The sequence below is a fragment of the Hippocampus zosterae genome, chromosome 9 (assembly GCF_025434085.1).
Source record: "Hippocampus zosterae strain Florida chromosome 9, ASM2543408v3, whole genome shotgun sequence".
Lineage (NCBI taxonomy): Eukaryota > Metazoa > Chordata > Actinopteri > Syngnathiformes > Syngnathidae > Hippocampus > Hippocampus zosterae.
The window spans coordinates 9,649,872-9,668,319 of record NC_067459.1 but is presented as its reverse complement, the minus strand read 5'-3'; the positions used below and the strand labels follow the sequence as shown (position 1 = coordinate 9,668,319).

The window sequence follows — 18,448 nt, the reverse complement described above, 5'->3', positions numbered from 1 at the left end:
GCTTCCAGTACGGTGTCCGTGTTGTTAAAGCCACAACTCTTTTTTGGTGATTCACAAACTTAGTGATAATCATCACTGCTGAGTAGTGAAGTCGCCAACCAATAAAGAGATTTTATTAGTTGAGAATAACAAGAAGTGCAACAAGTTGACCAATGCAGGAAGTAAATAAATGTGTACCTTTTCAAAGTACTGCAGCTCATAGTCCAGGATGACTCCATTGGGCTGGTCTGGCTGGGACCAGGAGAGAGTGATGCTGTCTACACTGCGACTCACTTGGTGCATGATGGACACTGTAGACGGCGCTGCAGACAGACAACAGTGAACAGAGTTGACATCATTGTTAAGCCAAACATTTGCAATACACCCGCACTGATTTGCACATACACGTATCTTTTTGATTGTAATAATCACCACTCATTATGCACTACTGATGGACTCAACAAACAATCGGATACAGAGAAGCATTGTTATTTAATTAAGCTGTCACTGTATTTTCCTGTCTCTCCATAACAGACGTCATTGCAGCAGTTTTTCATACTTAAAAATTACATGTTGTGAACTTTCACCCCCACTTAGATTGTCAGTCTTCCCTTGGAGACACATAGCTGCTCTTCTGTTCAAAAGGTAGGAAGACCAACCCAGCAACGTAGCAGAAACTCACAACTAAAACACATTTACCTCCGGTGTCTGGAATTTAGACTGACATTTGCCAAAATATCAGCCAAAATGATGACATTCTTGAGAGACTAATTCACAAGGAGAGGTTTTCCTTATGGAAAATTGACTTTTAAATGATTTGTATACAAAAAAATTGCTCCATTGGAGTGCCGGCACATACATCGAGAATACATTTTTAAAATCTGGTCAATCTTGTTACCTGCCGATTTTGGTCCACAATATCTAAAATGCTATCATGCAGAGGCACTGGCATGTAGGATCATCTCCAATGGGTGCAACATCCCTCCTATCATTCCAAAGCCAAAAGGTAAGCAGAACTGCAATGTTTTTTCTTTAATTTCACAGATTAGTGTCAGCACTAAATAAGCAGCCCACACTTGTCGAATTACTACGAAGTAGTTGATGCGGTTGGGAGTAAGGAGGTATTTTATCAGTTGGGAATGATGTTTGCATCACCGTGGGTGGCCGGTGACCTGCAGTCCTGTGCACTCGGCACGCTACAGAGGCCAACACGTCAACGCCTTCCATGGTCATTACGATTAGTTCAGGGCGCCACAGGTCAGCGTCAAGCCAAGGGAGGCACAAGTTAAAAAGCACGTGTGAGACACAACAACAGGAGCGGGGCCAGAAAAGATTTATAGATACAAGACGTTCAACATGTTCACCCACATCCCCAAGGAGTGCACACACAATCCCACATGGTGGCTCCCCCCCACAACCCCCGAGTCCCTGGGACATGTGTTCTACTGAGTAGAAAGCGACAGCAACCACATAATTCTCTAGGCTATAATAATGGACTGTGCAGCTGCATATGTTGGGTTTCCTGGGCCTTACAATTTGCAGCCTTTGTGTGAAAGGAAAGTGGCCACTAAACAACGTGGCTCAAGGCCGCGGATAAAAAGACCCAAGTAGTTCTGTACATCATCTTGCAGAATGGGGATGGTAATCCAGTGCTGTTGGGGAAGGAGGTTGAGACGTATGTATAGATACATCGATCTATTATTCTCAAAAGTGCCTATCGTCTCTCTTATTCATTGAAGTCTTAACAAATATTTTTCACATTACGAAAACCAACTTCAACATTCTAATTTCATTTGTACTTATTTGAAAGCGACTCACAATCTTCCCAAAAATCCGCAAATTAATGGGCAGCAAACCCAAGAGAAAAGCTCAGTCCTCAGACGCTTGTTTGCAGTCACTTGCCTAATAAAGCAATCAGTCCCTCTAAGGGGAACTCACGAGTATCCCGTTACGGATGCACACAACCTCAAGACTTGCACATGGCCACATTTCCATTAAACGCACGCACGGCAACCCGATACGAGGCCAAAGAAACAAGGCGGATCGTGTGTTACCATACATGGCATGGACGCATGTCAATGTGGCACTGAGGAAACAGTACGGCGACAAGTCTCGTGAGTGTCAGTATCTCAGACATCGAGACGCTCACATCATCATAAACAGGCAGACCATGAGTGCAGGGCAGAGTCGATGTCTGTCCAAATATGGAGGTCTTTGGTTTATAACGTTACTGACATAATATTGATTCAAGGTCACAAACGGTGCACAATGATCTCGTTTGCACCAAGCCCCAGACAAGCATGAGGGAATTTGTTTTTGAAATTGCCGCCACAAGAGACATTAAACAATTGCCATTCACCAGGGTTAGGGACCAAAATCTAGTGCAAATAGCAAAAACCTCTTGACGCCACCCAAGGTTTGTAATTGCCACAAGATGATGGTATAGCCCTTTTTCTATTAGACACGGCTTACGAAAGTGGTGTCAGGCAAATTGTATTTTAATGGCCGAGAAGTTAAACTTTTCATTTTATGATGATTTCAATACGGTATTAGCTTAAGTTAGTGGCAAAATAGATTACAATTATGAGTGACTAGAGCATATTCTGACATGAGCACAAATGCGAATCAGTCCGGGGGAACTGAAATTCATCATAAACTGAGTACAGCCCACAAGTTCTTGCCTTAATTTATCGTTGACCCTTTCTGTTATTGCAATTAAAATGACCTAGAAAGCCACCAATTCCATTCTATTGGGAACTGGAAAAAAACATGTAAGGTTTTCCCACAATTTTTAAAATAAAGGCTGGCTCATCAAGCACGGTCACATTCTTAAAAGGAAGGGCGAGTCTGCTGAATACATCGCTCTATTCATATTCCCCCCAAAATTAATCAAGTGGTGATAATGGAAAAGACAGGGATTGTAGGTTCAACTAATTAAATTAGATGGCTGATTTGGGAAGATAAATGATGTTTAAGAATAGGACCGCAGGTTTGCCACATCCTTCGCCGCAGTCAAAGCATTAGGGCATGTGAGTGCTAGTGAAACACTAACGCGCTGAGCAATTTGTTCACTTATGAATAGATTTGATTCTGGGAGAAAATTAGTAGATACTATAAAGCCCCCTCTTGTGGTTTACCCTGACTGTTTGCTGTGTAAGAAAAATGTTTCCACATGTCACTCCATTGCATCTTTTAACTTGACTAACTGTGGACAAGCACAAAAATTTGTGGCCATTTCAAAGCACCCACTGCAGAGCAGTCGATGCGCAGATGCCACCATGAAGCTTGCTCTATTGGGGGAAAATAAAACAGCTCTATTGCTTTTTCATCCAATACCAATCGGCTGAGGGTACCTCATTTTGGGATTGGACTAGGACAACCCGCTTCTTAAAACGGTAATGAAAAAGCGAGCAATGTATAAAAAACTAATTTGAGAGATCTCCAGAAAAGAGAAAATGCCAAATGATGAGACAGAAGAAGAAGAACCTACAATATCGAAGAAAACGAAATCTCCAGATGAAAAGAATTTCAGTAGTGGTATTAAAAATGCCTTTAATCCCACTCACCACTTCATCCTGTCTGCCTAAAAAGTGTTGCAAGACTCATCATAGAAGACCTGGGTTCCATTTCCAACATCAAATTTTCATTAAGCGGGACGTTGAAAATGGGTCAAATGACAGAGTAAACTCAACATAAGTAACACACTTGAGAACAAGCCCAGGGCGCCAAGTCGAATTTTCAATAATGTGTTTTTGTTTTTCTGCAAAGATGGTCTGTGGTGCGAGCTAAATTGGGGACGGCTTTGTTAGCGGCCTTTAATCAGCTTTCTTCTCACATCCCAACATATCTGCAAACATGTGGCTCCTACTTTATTACAAGTTGTGCTGCACACTTCTGTGCTGTGATTATGTTTGGGACCGTGGGGAGGTAGGAGGAAGAGGACAGAACCTATAAATCCCTTTTCCTTTACTCAGTAAAAACATGTATGCCCCCCCCCCCCTTCCCCCCCCCCCCCCCCCAAAAAAAAAGGGCAATAAGGTCCAAAAGGTCCCAAAACAGCTGTTCCTTGAGGCTCTGCTACTGCCTGTCTCTTAGGCTGCCATGCGTTTATGAGCGCTGTGTCAGGAGCTCTTTAGCGGAGAAGTCCGTATTTGCATGTACTTCGTAACGCTCTGGCAGCCTGCCCTGTTTCCACAGCTGTAAAGTATTGTGGGTTTTACATCGACAGCAGTTTTTCAAAGTGAGCTTCGAGTTGATCAAGCTTTAAACCATCTGTACGGGAAAAGATGGACTACCACCATCCACTTAAAATTATAAGGCCATTCTTAAATGAGAATTTTATGGTCCCTGGAAGTGTATTGGTGGGCTTGCGGATGTTGGGCAGACCGAGGAGATACATTGACAAGGCAGATAAGGCAGATATAGCTACGTTTGCACGGTGCACCTAAGATAAAGATTACAGTCTTGGACCACAGTCTCTTTTACACAGAAAGTCTGAAAAAAATGGGTAGATTTGCATTTACTTGTCTGTGGCTTTTCACACTGACCACATCACTGTGCAGACATGCTCACAATTACTGTACTGATATAAAAATAGAGTGACTACATGTTAATCGAGGGGTACAAGTTCCAGATCCACCACCAATAGGTGGCAAAACATGATATAAACACAGTTCGTGTAAAATCGCATGAAGAACACTCTCAAAATCCCAAATTGGGGGAGGGGCAATTATACAGGTTTAAAAAGAAATGAAAATGTTCACATTGTTTCGGTCAGGGGTGTCTAACCTTTTTTTTGACAGTAGATCTGCTTTTCAAACCAATCTATCCACCATTACTGCACATGCATGCATATACACAATACAATACATCCTGATTTATACAGCGCTTTCACAACAGCTGCAGCTGCAACAAAGCACTTAACAAAACAGTTAACATCAAGTAAAATAATAAACAACACATAACATAAAACATGGACAGTTGTGCAATCCTGGCCACTTTTTCCTCATACGTGTACACACACACGCACGCAATGATGAACAAGAGCCACAGCAATCCCTAACATGAACGAAACAGAAAAATTGAGTCGATACAAGAGTCTGGGAGTTTGTGAAAAGGAAACCACTGCCTACCTTAGTGGAAGACCTGACACGGAGGAATGACACTTTTGCAGCTCTTTAAATGCATTCATTTTTCATTCATTTTCCAATCCGCTTATCCTCACAAGGGTCGCGGGGGTGCTGGAGCCTTTCCCAGCTGTCTTCGGGCAGTAGGCGGGGGACACGCTGAACCGGTTGCCAGCCAATCGCAGGGTCTTTAAATGCATGAATATCACGATCGTAGCTCACATGCACTGTTTTAAAAACCTCTAGATTCCCATTCTTTGCCAGTGCCATCGGTGAATTGCAAGTAAAACAAACTGAATGAGAAAAAAAAGAAAATAGATATAGCGCAACAGCTCTGATGGCAAGCTACAACGGCAAACTGCTGACCGCTAACAACTTCCGGTAATGGACGTTAAATCGTTAAAATGGCAGCAAGTTGACCTGAGAAATGCGCGGCTCGAAAACACCTCTTCTAAATGCACCGTCTAAAATAGAAAATGCTGAATTATTAATGACTCCCTTTCGCACATCTCCGACTCCCTCGTGAACCAAACTATCATCCACAACCTGAGCACATTTTCGAAGTGGAGCATCGGCAAAAGTGCACTGGTGCAATTCTGAAAGGGTTGGACCATCTCCCCCTGTTCTTTTTTTCTCTTTTTTTTAATTCAATCCATTGGCTCTTTTTGTTTTTAATTATCAGCATGCTCGCTCCGACCTGAAGTGAATAAATGGCTGCATTAAATTCTGATCGATTAGACCGTCATTGGAAGCGTACCGCTCGTGCACTCAACAATTATTTGTATAATCACATAATGTTCCCTTTTTACAGTCCAATGGGCCAACAAAGCAGCGCCTTTCAGCCTAGATTTATACGCAGGCAATGAGTGTACTCTCTTGCCTGCATGTCAAGACATATGCTTGATGGATGGGGAAAAGAAAGCCCTTGTGACTTGTGAATGATTCATAAAAAAGAACAATTAGTTAACTAATTTGGCGATCCATGAGATGATTTTCCTCTGAGAAGGCATCATTAAATTCATATAGCAGACTGCATGGATTATTAATGTCACCTGGTGAACCCTGCAGGGTCAACCTCCAGCTATTCCATCCATCCATTTTCTAGAAGGCAAATATGCCAGTTTCAAGGGCGCAGCTAGCCGAGCATGTCTTATTTTATTTCACTGCTGTGGAGCTTGACCATGCCTCAGTGAACAGATCGTTGCACGAGTCACGGTGAGAACGGCCTCCAAGGAGGTGTGATGCCGAGCCCCACCGGCAGCGACCATATGCATCGTCCTCCTGTCAACGTCCCTCTGCCACCAAGTGTGGGCCGCAGCCTCCTTGTACATCTCGCTGACTCTTATGCAGAGCATACGCTGGTTATGTTCTAACCGGAATTTGATGGCACCACTGCATTTAAAGTGAGTACAGTATGAAAATTTGTCACGTGAAAGCCTTGGGGGCACGCTTTTTGTGAGGGACGGAGACCGGGTCACCACCAGTGGTGGATTTGTGCAAGAGCCATACAATTGCTGTCCTAGCTCACCCTAAAAAAAGACAACACTGCCATTGCAAAGTTGAGTGATTTCAACCAGAGACTGACAATTGGATCTTAAGTACGCTGTAAGTCATTGTCCTTTGTGTATTTCCATGGGAAAATGTCCTAGGCCTTTTATTGAGATACCAGGAAACAATGATAAATTTGAGGATGGGGAAAAAATGAATATCTCATTTAAGTCAAAGTTCATTGGTCGAGTGGATTGACATTTCCTGGCAGTGCCCTCAACCAATCCATCCATCCATCCATCCATTCATCAATCAATCAAGTGACTTTATTTCTCCATTAAGAACTTCATCAGGCTATGCGTCAGTTCCTTTCACACCATGTAGTCCTTCTTCAGCACAACTCGGCCATTGGCGCTGTAATTAAGCCATACATCTTCCCTGGATCATATGCATACTCTGCCTCTGATTACACCCTCAGTGCCCAGTGACTAATGTGATTCTCTTGCTCAATTGACTTAAGGAACCACTCAAATCACTTAATATGCAGTTGACTCCATCACCTTGATTGACAAAAACAAAAACAAAGCAAAAAAAACCCACATTGAATCTTTCGCTATAAACTACCGTAGGTTCATGTTCTAAGTTCATAGTGTTAGCGTCAGAGCAGAATTGAGCACATTACAGTAGATACTGTTCAACTATTCGCTGTCACGTTGCGCCCGAGGCGATGAGAAATCGCCTCGTGCACAACAGAAAAAACGAGGTGGATCCCAGGAAAAGGCAGACACGAAAGGATCTTGTAAGAAACAAAAAGGGTTTTAATAATGAACAGAAAGAGCCCGACAGGGAAAACGGTAGCAGAAAACGCTGGTCAAATAAGGACCAGGAAATAAGGAAGACAACCGAAAACGCTCGCGAAAAAACAAAGAGCGAGGAAGTACAGAGATCGGAAAACTAGAGCAATAACAATTTGGTCGCAACGCGAATAAACGATGGAAGTGGCCGTAAGGCAAAAAGGGCAGCGAGTAAATATCGAACGACGAAATAGCGAGAGAGAGCAATGGCACGGTAAGGAATTCTCCGGCAGTGAGTAAACTGCCGGAGTCTCCTAATAAAGGAAGCATAATCATCCCGAAATGAACAACAGGTGTGCAGTCGGCGGGGAGAAAGCCCGCCCCCTGCAGGCAGGCACGGAACGTGACATTCGCATAGCAGCTCTGTAAAACAAATGACACAAAAGTCACAACAGTATAGACTGGTTTTAGTATTCGCACAGTTTAACACCACAGATCCCACAAGTGATTTGGAGAAACTTGACTATAAAGCCATCCATTTTGTCATTAAGGTCATGGGTAGCTGGGGCCCAGCCTGCCACAAAGCTGAACAAACGTTGGGAAACATTGCCTGAAAACAGAAATTCCTGTCCGGCATGCCGTAAAAGATGACTGTGGTGGGCCATGAGCGATGCTGTCCACATTCACTCATTTTCTCTCCGAAAACTCTCTCCGAAAACATCTATTTGCTATGAACAATGCATCTTTGTTCAAGTATCAATGCCAGACAGAAAAATAAAAAGCTCTTCCATTTGATTGCAGAGGGTACACAATTAACGTACAGTACGTCTCAACTTTTTGTGACATTTTTATGTTGTTGTGTGCTGTGACATTCTTTTTTTCTAATGTAAATCAAGCCTGAGTTATTCAGCATGAAAGTGGCCTTTGTAGCACTTAGTAGGCCGGGCTACATTTTCACCCTCTGGCAGCACATCATCACTTTTCATTTATTAGCATGCAAAGCGCGTTGCTTTTTTTTCCCGTACAAACTGAGCAAAGGGAAGACGTGACTCATGGTTACTAATATGCTTGGAGCCTGAACTGCAGAATTAGCCGAAGGTTCATTAAAAACAAAACAAACAATCAAATAAATAAATACATAAATGTTCAAATGTGTAATTTTGTGCCGCACGTTGCAAAATGCATTTTCATTTGCCACCTCTTCAGGAACGTGAGAATGGACCCTGTGGCTAAAAGTGTTTTTGAGATGCTCGACAGGGTGGAACACTCGCGCTGTCCTCTTCAGCTGTGATGGCGGAGGCTGGCACTTTTCAAGCCACTTACTTTCAGTCTGCACATTTGTTGTTTTTATGCAACCATAGCCAGTAGTGCGATGCTTCAAACACTGAGGGACATATATTCAGGCCCACCTGTTTGTTCTACTGTAGATGAAATCTGCAAAATATTGAGAATATGTATGAAAACATTTTTAACAAAGTATAATTGAATCCAATTATCCCCATTGAAATATATTTAAAGTTCCATTATTCCATGCCAGATGCGCAAAACCCACCACAATTTTCACAAATTTTAATGAATAAAGAAAAATAGTACTGAATTGTAAATTATCAATACATACACATAATTAGGAAAATAAATGTCTTTTATGAATTCTAATTAAGGCAAAAGTCTCAACCACACACACACAAAGTGCATTTATTACTTTTTTGTGTGTGCATACTTCTCAAGGCTGTGGTCAAGTGAGTGACTTGGCCAATTGTGGAATCTCCTCCATGCTCTTTGTGAGTGTTTTCACTTTGGAAATTTGTGATTGAGTGTTTATCCCATTCAGTAGAAAAGTGTATTGTGACGGTGGCCCTAAGTGTCGATATGTGAGGGCATTACAATCTCAAATGGTTGTTTACCTGAAGCTCGCTTGGAACTAAAATTTTTGCAACATCAAGCCTAAAAAAATAAATAAAAGCATAAATAAAATGACAAAGTTGACATAGCAATGGATTCTAGCAAAAACTAATATATAAATAATAATAAACTCGACAAGTTGGGGAATTTATGTCAAAAATACCTCAACTGTGTCAAAACTAGGGCCCGCCCTACATAGAGATTATCACATATAGGCAGAGATTATCGCTTTTGAAATCAGCAAAAATCTGCACGTTTTAGTCATTTTTGCAGATTTTGGTTTACATTAACACATCACAATGTAAGAAAAACAATGAAGTTGAAATACCGGTACCCCTCGAAAAAAAAATCCTCCGATGTTTGTTGATTTTTTTTGTCTTGGTTGTAAATCTAAACAAATACAACATGATAAAGTAAGTAAAACTGTCAAATGATTTACCTGTTATTCATATCTTTATTGTTGTTAAGGGACAAAAAGTAATCGGTTATTGGAATTGTATCCTACCAAATATCCCAAATTGCTCAGGCTCGACTAAAAACACATGAACGGAGGTTTCTATAATCTCAGCCGCATAAAGAGAATTTCTGTTTTGCAACAAAAATACATTATGTTCCACCCCCAAAAATATGTATACTAAAAAAATTTAAACTAATTTAACGGGGTACGCGAACAATGAACCGTGATGTATAATGGGGGTTGACTGACCTCCTTTCCTGGAGCCTGTGCCAGTGTGAACGGCTGGGCCCAGACGTGCCGGCGGTAATTAGGGCTGACATGATATTTATGTAACCTCCAAGCCTCACAAACCAGATGCAATTATAGGCTCCAGGTCCCCGTGACCCCCGTTCCTGTAGCATAGCGCTGCAATCCTGCATGTGAGTCTGGTTTTGCAATGTCACTGGTGGGGTAGGGGTCGAACACTGGGGGGTGTTGGGGTTTGGCACTGGGAGGGTGTCGCGGGAGTTTCATTTCACAGCTCCCCACGATGGTCTGCTACCATCGCATAATCTAAAGTGACGGGCACTTGAGCGGAGAGGGCGCAGAGCCCCCCCACAATTTCCGCAAGGACTCCTCGGCAGGGGCAAGCGGGGAAGCCGAGGGCCCGGGCAGCAGACTTATTGAGGTCCGGTGAGAGAGAAAGAGAGAGAGCGGGATGGGGGCCTCATTACAACGCTTAACTGCACTCACAGGCCCTCATCAAGCCACCACACCAGTGACTCAAATCTAAACAGACAATAAAAAGAGGCTGCTGTGTGAGAAAAAAGGACTCCATCTTGGACTCTCAGCATTGTAATGGCTACTTTATGGCGCTGCAAGACAAACAGATATCCGTAAATACTGACGTTTTGCTACAATGGCTCAATTTTAGGGGAACATTTAAAAGGATTCCGGCACGCAGTAATGAGAGTGAATGCGCGGCTAGACAAATGCAATAAAAGCTGAGTAGCGTTAGATGCCCCGGTCATGCAACAATATGCAGGGTGGTTGAGTGGTGGGGGTTGAATGATGAGACATCGCAAGCCACATAATGCTGTTCGGAGACTAAACAAGATAAGGAAAAAGCCCGGTTGGCTCGACAGCGAGTCTTGCGATGCCAAATGATGCACTTGATGGAGACAATTAAAGAGCAAATCAATGCTTAAGCCTCACGGACATTCTTTGAGGAGGAGAAGACATCTAGCACAAAGGCTAAAAAAATGCAAAGCGCAAATGTTTGCAGAGGAGAGATTTGGAGGTGTCCCTGCTTATCCTGCTCAGGGTCGCGGAAAGCTGGAGCCTATCCCAGAAGACGTTGGCCGAAAGCCTAACTACACCTGGACTGGTTGCCAGTCCATCACAAGGCAAATATAGAGGCAGACAACCATTCATGCTTATGTTCTATCCCTGAGTAGAAGCTGATCCCATGCTGACTGCAACAAAACCAGACAAGTGGATACCATTGGTGATTAGAGCAAGACCAAGTGCCCATTTCTGGCTTGAAGCCTGTATCCAATTTTTAATTTGTATTCATTTTCCATGAACAAAGTATATTTCAACTGACACACATCTCACATCAGTCAGTGCTTATGCTTAATGGAAGAAAAAAAAACTCATCAGCAGACATCCACGTTGCAAGTAAAGTGTCAATTTCAGGCAGTGACAAAACAGGAGTGAAAATAATAATAATAATAATAATAATAATAACAAATAAATGATCTAAATATTATGGGTGAAATTAAGTTTCGGCGGGCTAGGCTGATTCTCATCACCATTGATTTAAACGTAGGTACATTTCACTTTCCTCCACTGATTGCTCTTCACAGGGTAAAGAACCGAGTCATACTGCGAAGGGGGGTGAGGGGGTTAGGGGTTGGTTTGAGTAATTGTGATCCCACCTAATATAATTACAAACTGCGCATATTAAACGTTTAGACAATAAATATATCATACTTCGACCCAAAAATGGTTGAATATACTTTAAATAAATCTTACAACATTAAAAATCAAGGATTGACAGAGGATTTGTTTGGACTGGAAGTCTGCATGTGGCGAAGACACCCCCCCCCCCCCTAAATTCCACTAACAGCCCAGGCTGAAGTTTGCTCCTCCTCTATTCGTCAATATATATCACTTCAATATACCTCTTTGACATAAATTCCTGTACTACTTTCCTATTTAGACAGGGCTTTGGTAAAATCCTTGTTTAGGAAAATGTACCAAAAACCGTAAAAAAGGTACATTTTTAGCAACACCAAACAGAACTGTGAATATGACAGAGATGCGACATGCATAGAGACACATTTAGAACAGGCCTGATTCGATTCTCAGACTTTTTTTTTTATGCTGCCAACACATGTTTGAATTAAGATACTTGGAGGGGTGGGGGGGCTCTGAATTGTGTCACTTGAAGCATCCAGACGAAGAACGTTTTTTTTTTTCCCTTACTGGAACACTTGCCCATAATCACTGAAGCATCTGTATTGTTTAAAATAACGCCGAGTGGCCGGGTGAGCCGCAATCAGCACTGAATGGTATGTGTGATGGTCTACAGCAGCGAGCCCGCCAATTTGCAAATCGTGGCCATGAGGTTGAAGTGTAAGGACCAGTCTCATTCTGCCTTGTCCCGTCATTGACGGCGCACTCACAGCCACTCATCTGCATACATCAGCATACACTGTTTGTGTGTCTACTCTACATTTGTGCTTGTGGGTTGGTGAGTGTATTCAAGAGGAAGACTAATGGCTGGATCCCGCTCACTTAACCGCAACCTTGTAACGGAGTACAAATACTTCATGTTTCTGTACTTTGTTTTTTAGGTTTCTGCCATCTATTTAACTACATTTCCACATACATTTCATTTTACACAAATTCTTTTCCCCCCTAACCGCCTTGGTTGCTGCAAAATCAAATGACAAGAAATTGTTTGTCGACTAAATGCCTGAACCGCAGAGCAAAAAGCAGAAGAATAGCGCTGCCAGTTCAGGAAGATGTGCAATTTACCCCTGTGGCGTAGTGACAAGATGAAAGGTACCTGCTGCTTCTCACACATCTCCAGCAGCAGATACCAACCAAAATGACTCCAATGGTGGTGATAAGGAAATTAATGAGACACACCCGTGGGCGTATGAACAGGAATGATTTTTGTCCATTAGATGAAATGCCTCTTATGTCTCCCTAAAGTGACACAAATATTGTCATTCAAAAAAACTCCATCCAATGTAAAGTACATCAAGGTACTGTAGGTTCATTGCATTTCTATAAATCCAATGAAGTCAAAGTGTCAATGTTGTTTTTGTTATCAAGGTTTTCATCTAAAAAAGATGGATTAAAGCTAGTGTATTCTTTTCATATGCTAATTTGGATTTAAACATATCCACAACTTTATCCTGGATTTGCCCGGTTTGTACCTTGGTCTTCATGATGCCGTTGGCTCCCCAATATTCTTTAAACGGAACTCTGAGACCATCACAGAGTAGGGGCATTTACAAATTATACTGAGACTAGATTACACAGAGGTGGACTGTATTTATCATCAAGAAATTTAGGTCAACATGAAATGTGGCAAAAGCTCAAAGGTTTAAGGGGCCGAAAACTTGCAGGCCAGTGTATTTACAGTTGACCTCCGCCAGCAAGAGTCCAGAATAATTGACAGGAATTGTTTTCAAGTTATATACCCTGATTTTACCAGTCCGGCCCAGTTGGAAGTGAAATAGATTTCTCTTAACGTGGCCCCTGAGCTAAAATTAATTTGACATCCCTGCTCTGTGGCAAACCCTGACGGGAGCAACCAAAGATCACAAAAAATCAAGTATAATTTACAATAAATTACAAGGTGACTTCTACCAAAGTCATTTGCAAAACATTTATAATATAAAAACTACTTTGACCCATATATCCCTTTCTGGTCTTTGGTATAAGACTGCTTACCAGCCTGGTTGGTGGTGATGTTGACCGAGGAGTATTGCGGTGAGTAGGGGCTTTGGTCCGACACACCGTTGACTGCCTGCACCTCGAATGTGTACTGCGTGTGAGCCAGCAGGTCACTAATGTACACCCGCGGCTCCGTCAGACCCAGCTGGCGAGGCAGGAACTGGACGTTGTCGCCGCAGCGTGTGCAGCCTCCGCGGCCACCGCCGCAACTCTTGCAAATTATGTTGAAGACGACGTCCTCGCGGCCGCCCGAATCCCGGGGGCTCATCCAATCCAGCATGACTGAGGTCTCGTTCACACTGGAGATGACGTTTTGCGGAGCCGAAGGGACCGCTGCGGGATGCAAGAGATTCTCGAGTGAGTGTGAGTACATTTACATGCCAACTTTGGGACCATCTGAGAAGTATCAAAGAGCATGCCAGGCCAGTAGCTGGTGATGGTCCCGGTAAAGAAATAATACCAAAGTATTTTCAATACTTTCAAACCGCTAACTGATTTATATGATATGTTTGTGCATTTTCCGCACTGTCATAAAAATGTCATTTTGAAATAATGTTCTAAATAACAAACGGATCAAAATGTGCATATTTTTATTTTTAAATCTGTTTAATCACTTAATCTAATAAAACTTTGACAATAAAAAAACTGTTTTAAGTTAATAGTAAGTAGAGCTAAAATCAGAATACAGTAAAAAAGTGCAACTAACCCATGTGATCGTTATCGTACCCTGATTGAAACAGTTCTCCCTTGAATAGTTATCATATTTTAATTCATTCATTCATCTTCTGAACCGCTTGATCCTCCTACGGTCGCGGGGGTGCTGGAGACTATCCCAGCTGTCTTCGGGCAGTAGGCGGGGGACACCCTGAACCGGTCGCCAGCCAATCGCAGGGCACACAGAGACCAACAACCATGCACGCCCTCACTCACACCTAGGGACAACTTTGAGTGATCAATCAGCCTGCCATGCATGTTTTTGGAATGTGGGAGGAAACCGGAGTACCCGGAGAAAACTCACGCAGGCCCGGGGAGAACATGCAAACTCCACACAGGGAGGCCGGAGCTGGAATTGAACCCGGTACCTCTGCAGTGTGAAGTCGATGTGTTAACCACTGGACTACCAGTCCAGTCAGTTATCATATTTTCTGGATTATAAATCACTTCAGTGTATAAATCGAACCCGATATAAAAATGCATAATAAAGAAAAAAAAACTATACAAGCCGCACTGGAGTATAAGGAGTGCAAGTCGCATTTTGGGGTGAAATGTATTTGATAAAAATCAACCTCAAAAATAGACATGTCTTCTCGTAAGGCAATTTGAAATAAAAATAAAATTTATGCTGAATAAGTGCACAATACGCTAACATCACATGACGCTGAAACAACAAACTGAGAACGTGCCTGGTATGTTCACGTACTATATGAAGAGTTATTCAGATACCTATAGCATAAAGAACATGCTAACAAGTTTACCAAACCATCAGTGTCACTCCAAATAACTCAATCCAATGAAATCTTCATCCTCCATGTTGCTTTGAAACAACTCCACCAATTCCAGAGGTAGAAAATGCGGCACAACTTCATGCGTCAAACTCGTCGTCAATTTTTCAACACAGGTCGAAGAGCGCCATCTTGTGGTTTAATGTGAAAATAACATGTGAAATGACATAATCATGTGTTAATAATTTCACACATGAATCGCTCCAGAGTATAAGTCACACCGCTGCCAGAGCTATGAAAAAAAATTGCGACTTATAGTCCGAAAATACGGTACTGTCAATTTGAGTGTATGTATTTTTTTTGCTATACTGTATTTTCGATTGGCAACTAGCCCAGGGTGTAGCCTGGCTTCTCTCTTTCAAAGTCAGTCTTGGATGGATTTTCTAAAGAAATCAAGCACCTTCCAAATAACTCCAAAAATATCAGTCAGCCACTTTCTGGCAGCAACAGCGCACTGATTTGATCCATACTAGAACTCTCCAAGGGCTGGGCTACCATCTTCCCTCAGGACTTCCATTCACTGGAATTTTCTGAGCTGGTGCCCACATTGAAGAGTTTCATTCACATTTTTCCAATGGAGCAGCGTCATGAAGAGTGACATGGGGGGTTCCACCCACACATTGACTGACTGGCAAGCCAAACAAACACACAATTCTGTTTATCTTTTTTTCCAGCATGTGCACCTAACCATGGAGGATGGCTAATGAGGTAAACAATTGGACTCCTCCCACAGACCTGAATTGACGGTTCATTTAGGCGCTGGCATCGAACGCAAATCCAGCTTTGGGAAGAAGGCCCTTTTCTTGGTTGCCTCTTGGGAAATCTCAATCATTCAAGGTCTCAACTCAGGTTGAATTTACAGTAACGCTCTTTTTTTTAAATGTTAAATAGTCATCCATGGAGATTTAAAACAGTAACGGGCTAATTTTGACAAAGTAGGAATAGAAAATACTGGAAAGTTGTGAGAAAAATAAATACTCAAGTTAGGTACAGACTAGGGCTGAGAAATTTTGAGAAATAAGATTATTTCTGCAATTTTGTTTCTCCTCAATATTGTGATTGCAATTTAATATGCGATTATATTTTCAAGGTTCTTAACACATTAATTTTTAACAAGCACTTAATCTTTACTACAAAAAACAATAGCAGAATTATTATACATAAAGGTTTTGGTCTCAAAAGTTAGTCTTGTATGAAAATGGCATTTAATATAAAATGTTCATTTATTAATTTGAGGTGTTAAACACTTTGTTAAAAACTTTAGACACTATATGACCGAATTATGAACATTTAGATACTTTATACTTCTACAAAAAGGTTACTAACTGAAATTAAACTTTTCGGTCTGTTTTGCAATTATGATAATTGTATCGTACCATTTTGATTACCAGTCATTTTTCAGCCCTATACCAGCCTGTTCCATACGCAGGAAGAAGAAGACTGAAAAGACACACACGTCAAATCTTCTTAAGTACAGTAACAAATTATAAGTACTTGGTTATTTTCCACCACTGACTAATACCCGCACAATAGCTTGCGCTTTGGTGGGCCCCGATTTTATCATGCCTGGGTTCGCGCTGCGCAAAACACGAGCGATGTGATGCCGCTGCTCTCTCTGGTTCACAACAGCTGCTTGATTCCCAATGCCGGACTTATGCAAATCCCCTTTGTTGTGGGGGAGGGGGGGCTTCATCTCATTCTTTCAGCGCAATCCGAAGGGAGTGAAGAAAACACAAGGCTACCAAAATGTTGAAAGGCGATGCTTTTTTCTCTTCCTTGCTCGCTTTTGTTTTAGCAGTACCAATCCTCCCCCAACCATCGACCTCCGCCGTCATCCCTGCGTTCCTTCCTCTCGGCTGCAAATTCACATTCAAATTCCAAGCCACCTCATTGGCATGACAAGAGCCAAGGTTGGCCCCACTCTCAATGCGCCGCGACCCGGCCTGGTAACCTCTGATCAGGGCCGTGTGATGAGGAGGACAGACCGGCTTACCCTTGGTATCTTTGGAAGATGCTATCAACAAGTGACAGCCGCTTCTTTGAGAGAGGCTGTGTACAACATGTTCAACACTTCAATTAAGTCAGCGTACAGTGAACGTGCGGGGTATACATTATGAAGGTGGAATCGTTTTAAAAAAGAATTTCACCCCACACAAACGCCTTACTATCATCGGATTTGAACACACATAAAAAAATATTTAGACATGCCGCTGCTTCAGTGCTGTGAGAAAAATGGAGAAATCAAGGTACTGTAATGATGCCATCACGTGGACAAGCTACAGTCACCGGTGCACTTTCATCCATTTATTGGACGTGAAAAACAGCTAAACGTCAACATATATAATGAGAAGACTCACAAGGAGCTGCTATAGGTCAGGACATGCACAATAACCAACCAACCCGACTTGAGCTCACGTCACTCACAAAACACATCCCTTAAAGGCAGACATTCAACACATGAATACTAACGAGGTACCATAATTACACACAAAAAAGGGTTAACACTTATAAATGTTCTGTTATGTGTGTTATTTAAAAAAAAATTCAATACAATGCTTTTTTCTTTGTTTTGGGGCGGGCCGGGATAAATGAATGTCACTTTCATTAATTTAATGGCGAAAATTGATTGGATCGTAAGACAAGTTAATATGCATTACACCTTTGTGAGGTACATCTTGGTGAAGGCGCAAATGATGTCAGTGAGTTCGAGGGAGGCTAAACCACGGTCACCATGCATGTGTCTCAGCACGAGCTGTGGCCAACAGAAACTCCTGCATAAGTGTGCTCATTGTGGTTGGGTTTAAATGCTCTCTCGGCGTTCAATAATCAGCTAAAATTGCATCCCAACCGTGGCATTACAGTAGGCGCACTTTAAAAACCTCTAAAAAGATTTCCACAATAGAATAAGGAGCAGTACATATACCCCCCTCTTCTCCCAAAATTCTATCTATAATGTAGGGTCCCAAGAGATGAACTGCTACGTAGTGGAGGAACAACGTAATACATACTCGTGCAGGGCATCTGTAAGGGATCCGAGTCGGTGCGGTAGTAGCCATTGCGGCAGACGCAGTTTATGGCTCCCTCACTGGTGGTGCGGCTGTTAATGGGACACTGCCTGCATGACTCGTCGCCCTGTGTAGGCTTGAAGAATCCTGATGGGCACGCTGAAAGACACAAGAGCAGGAAAGTTGAACGTAAGGAACAATCTTTATCAATGTTAAGAAAAAAAATGCAATCCTACTTCAA

At 42.3% G+C, this 18,448-nt stretch overlaps 1 protein-coding gene across 5 annotated transcripts in view; it reads right to left on the bottom strand.

The window, feature by feature from the left end:
• The window catches only part of ephb2b (eph receptor B2b), a 153,434-nt gene that overhangs the window by 24,107 nt on the left and 110,879 nt on the right, over positions 1 to 18,448 (bottom strand). For all 5 annotated transcript variants that reach the window (XM_052077100.1, XM_052077102.1, XM_052077101.1 and 2 more), the window contains exons 4-6: positions 18,211 to 18,366; positions 13,698 to 14,033; positions 178 to 302 (exon numbers count right to left, since the gene is read on the bottom strand). In XM_052077100.1, the coding sequence (XP_051933060.1) occupies positions 178 to 302; positions 13,698 to 14,033; positions 18,211 to 18,366 (617 nt within the window). The remainder of the gene's footprint in view (positions 1 to 177; positions 303 to 13,697; positions 14,034 to 18,210; positions 18,367 to 18,448) is intronic.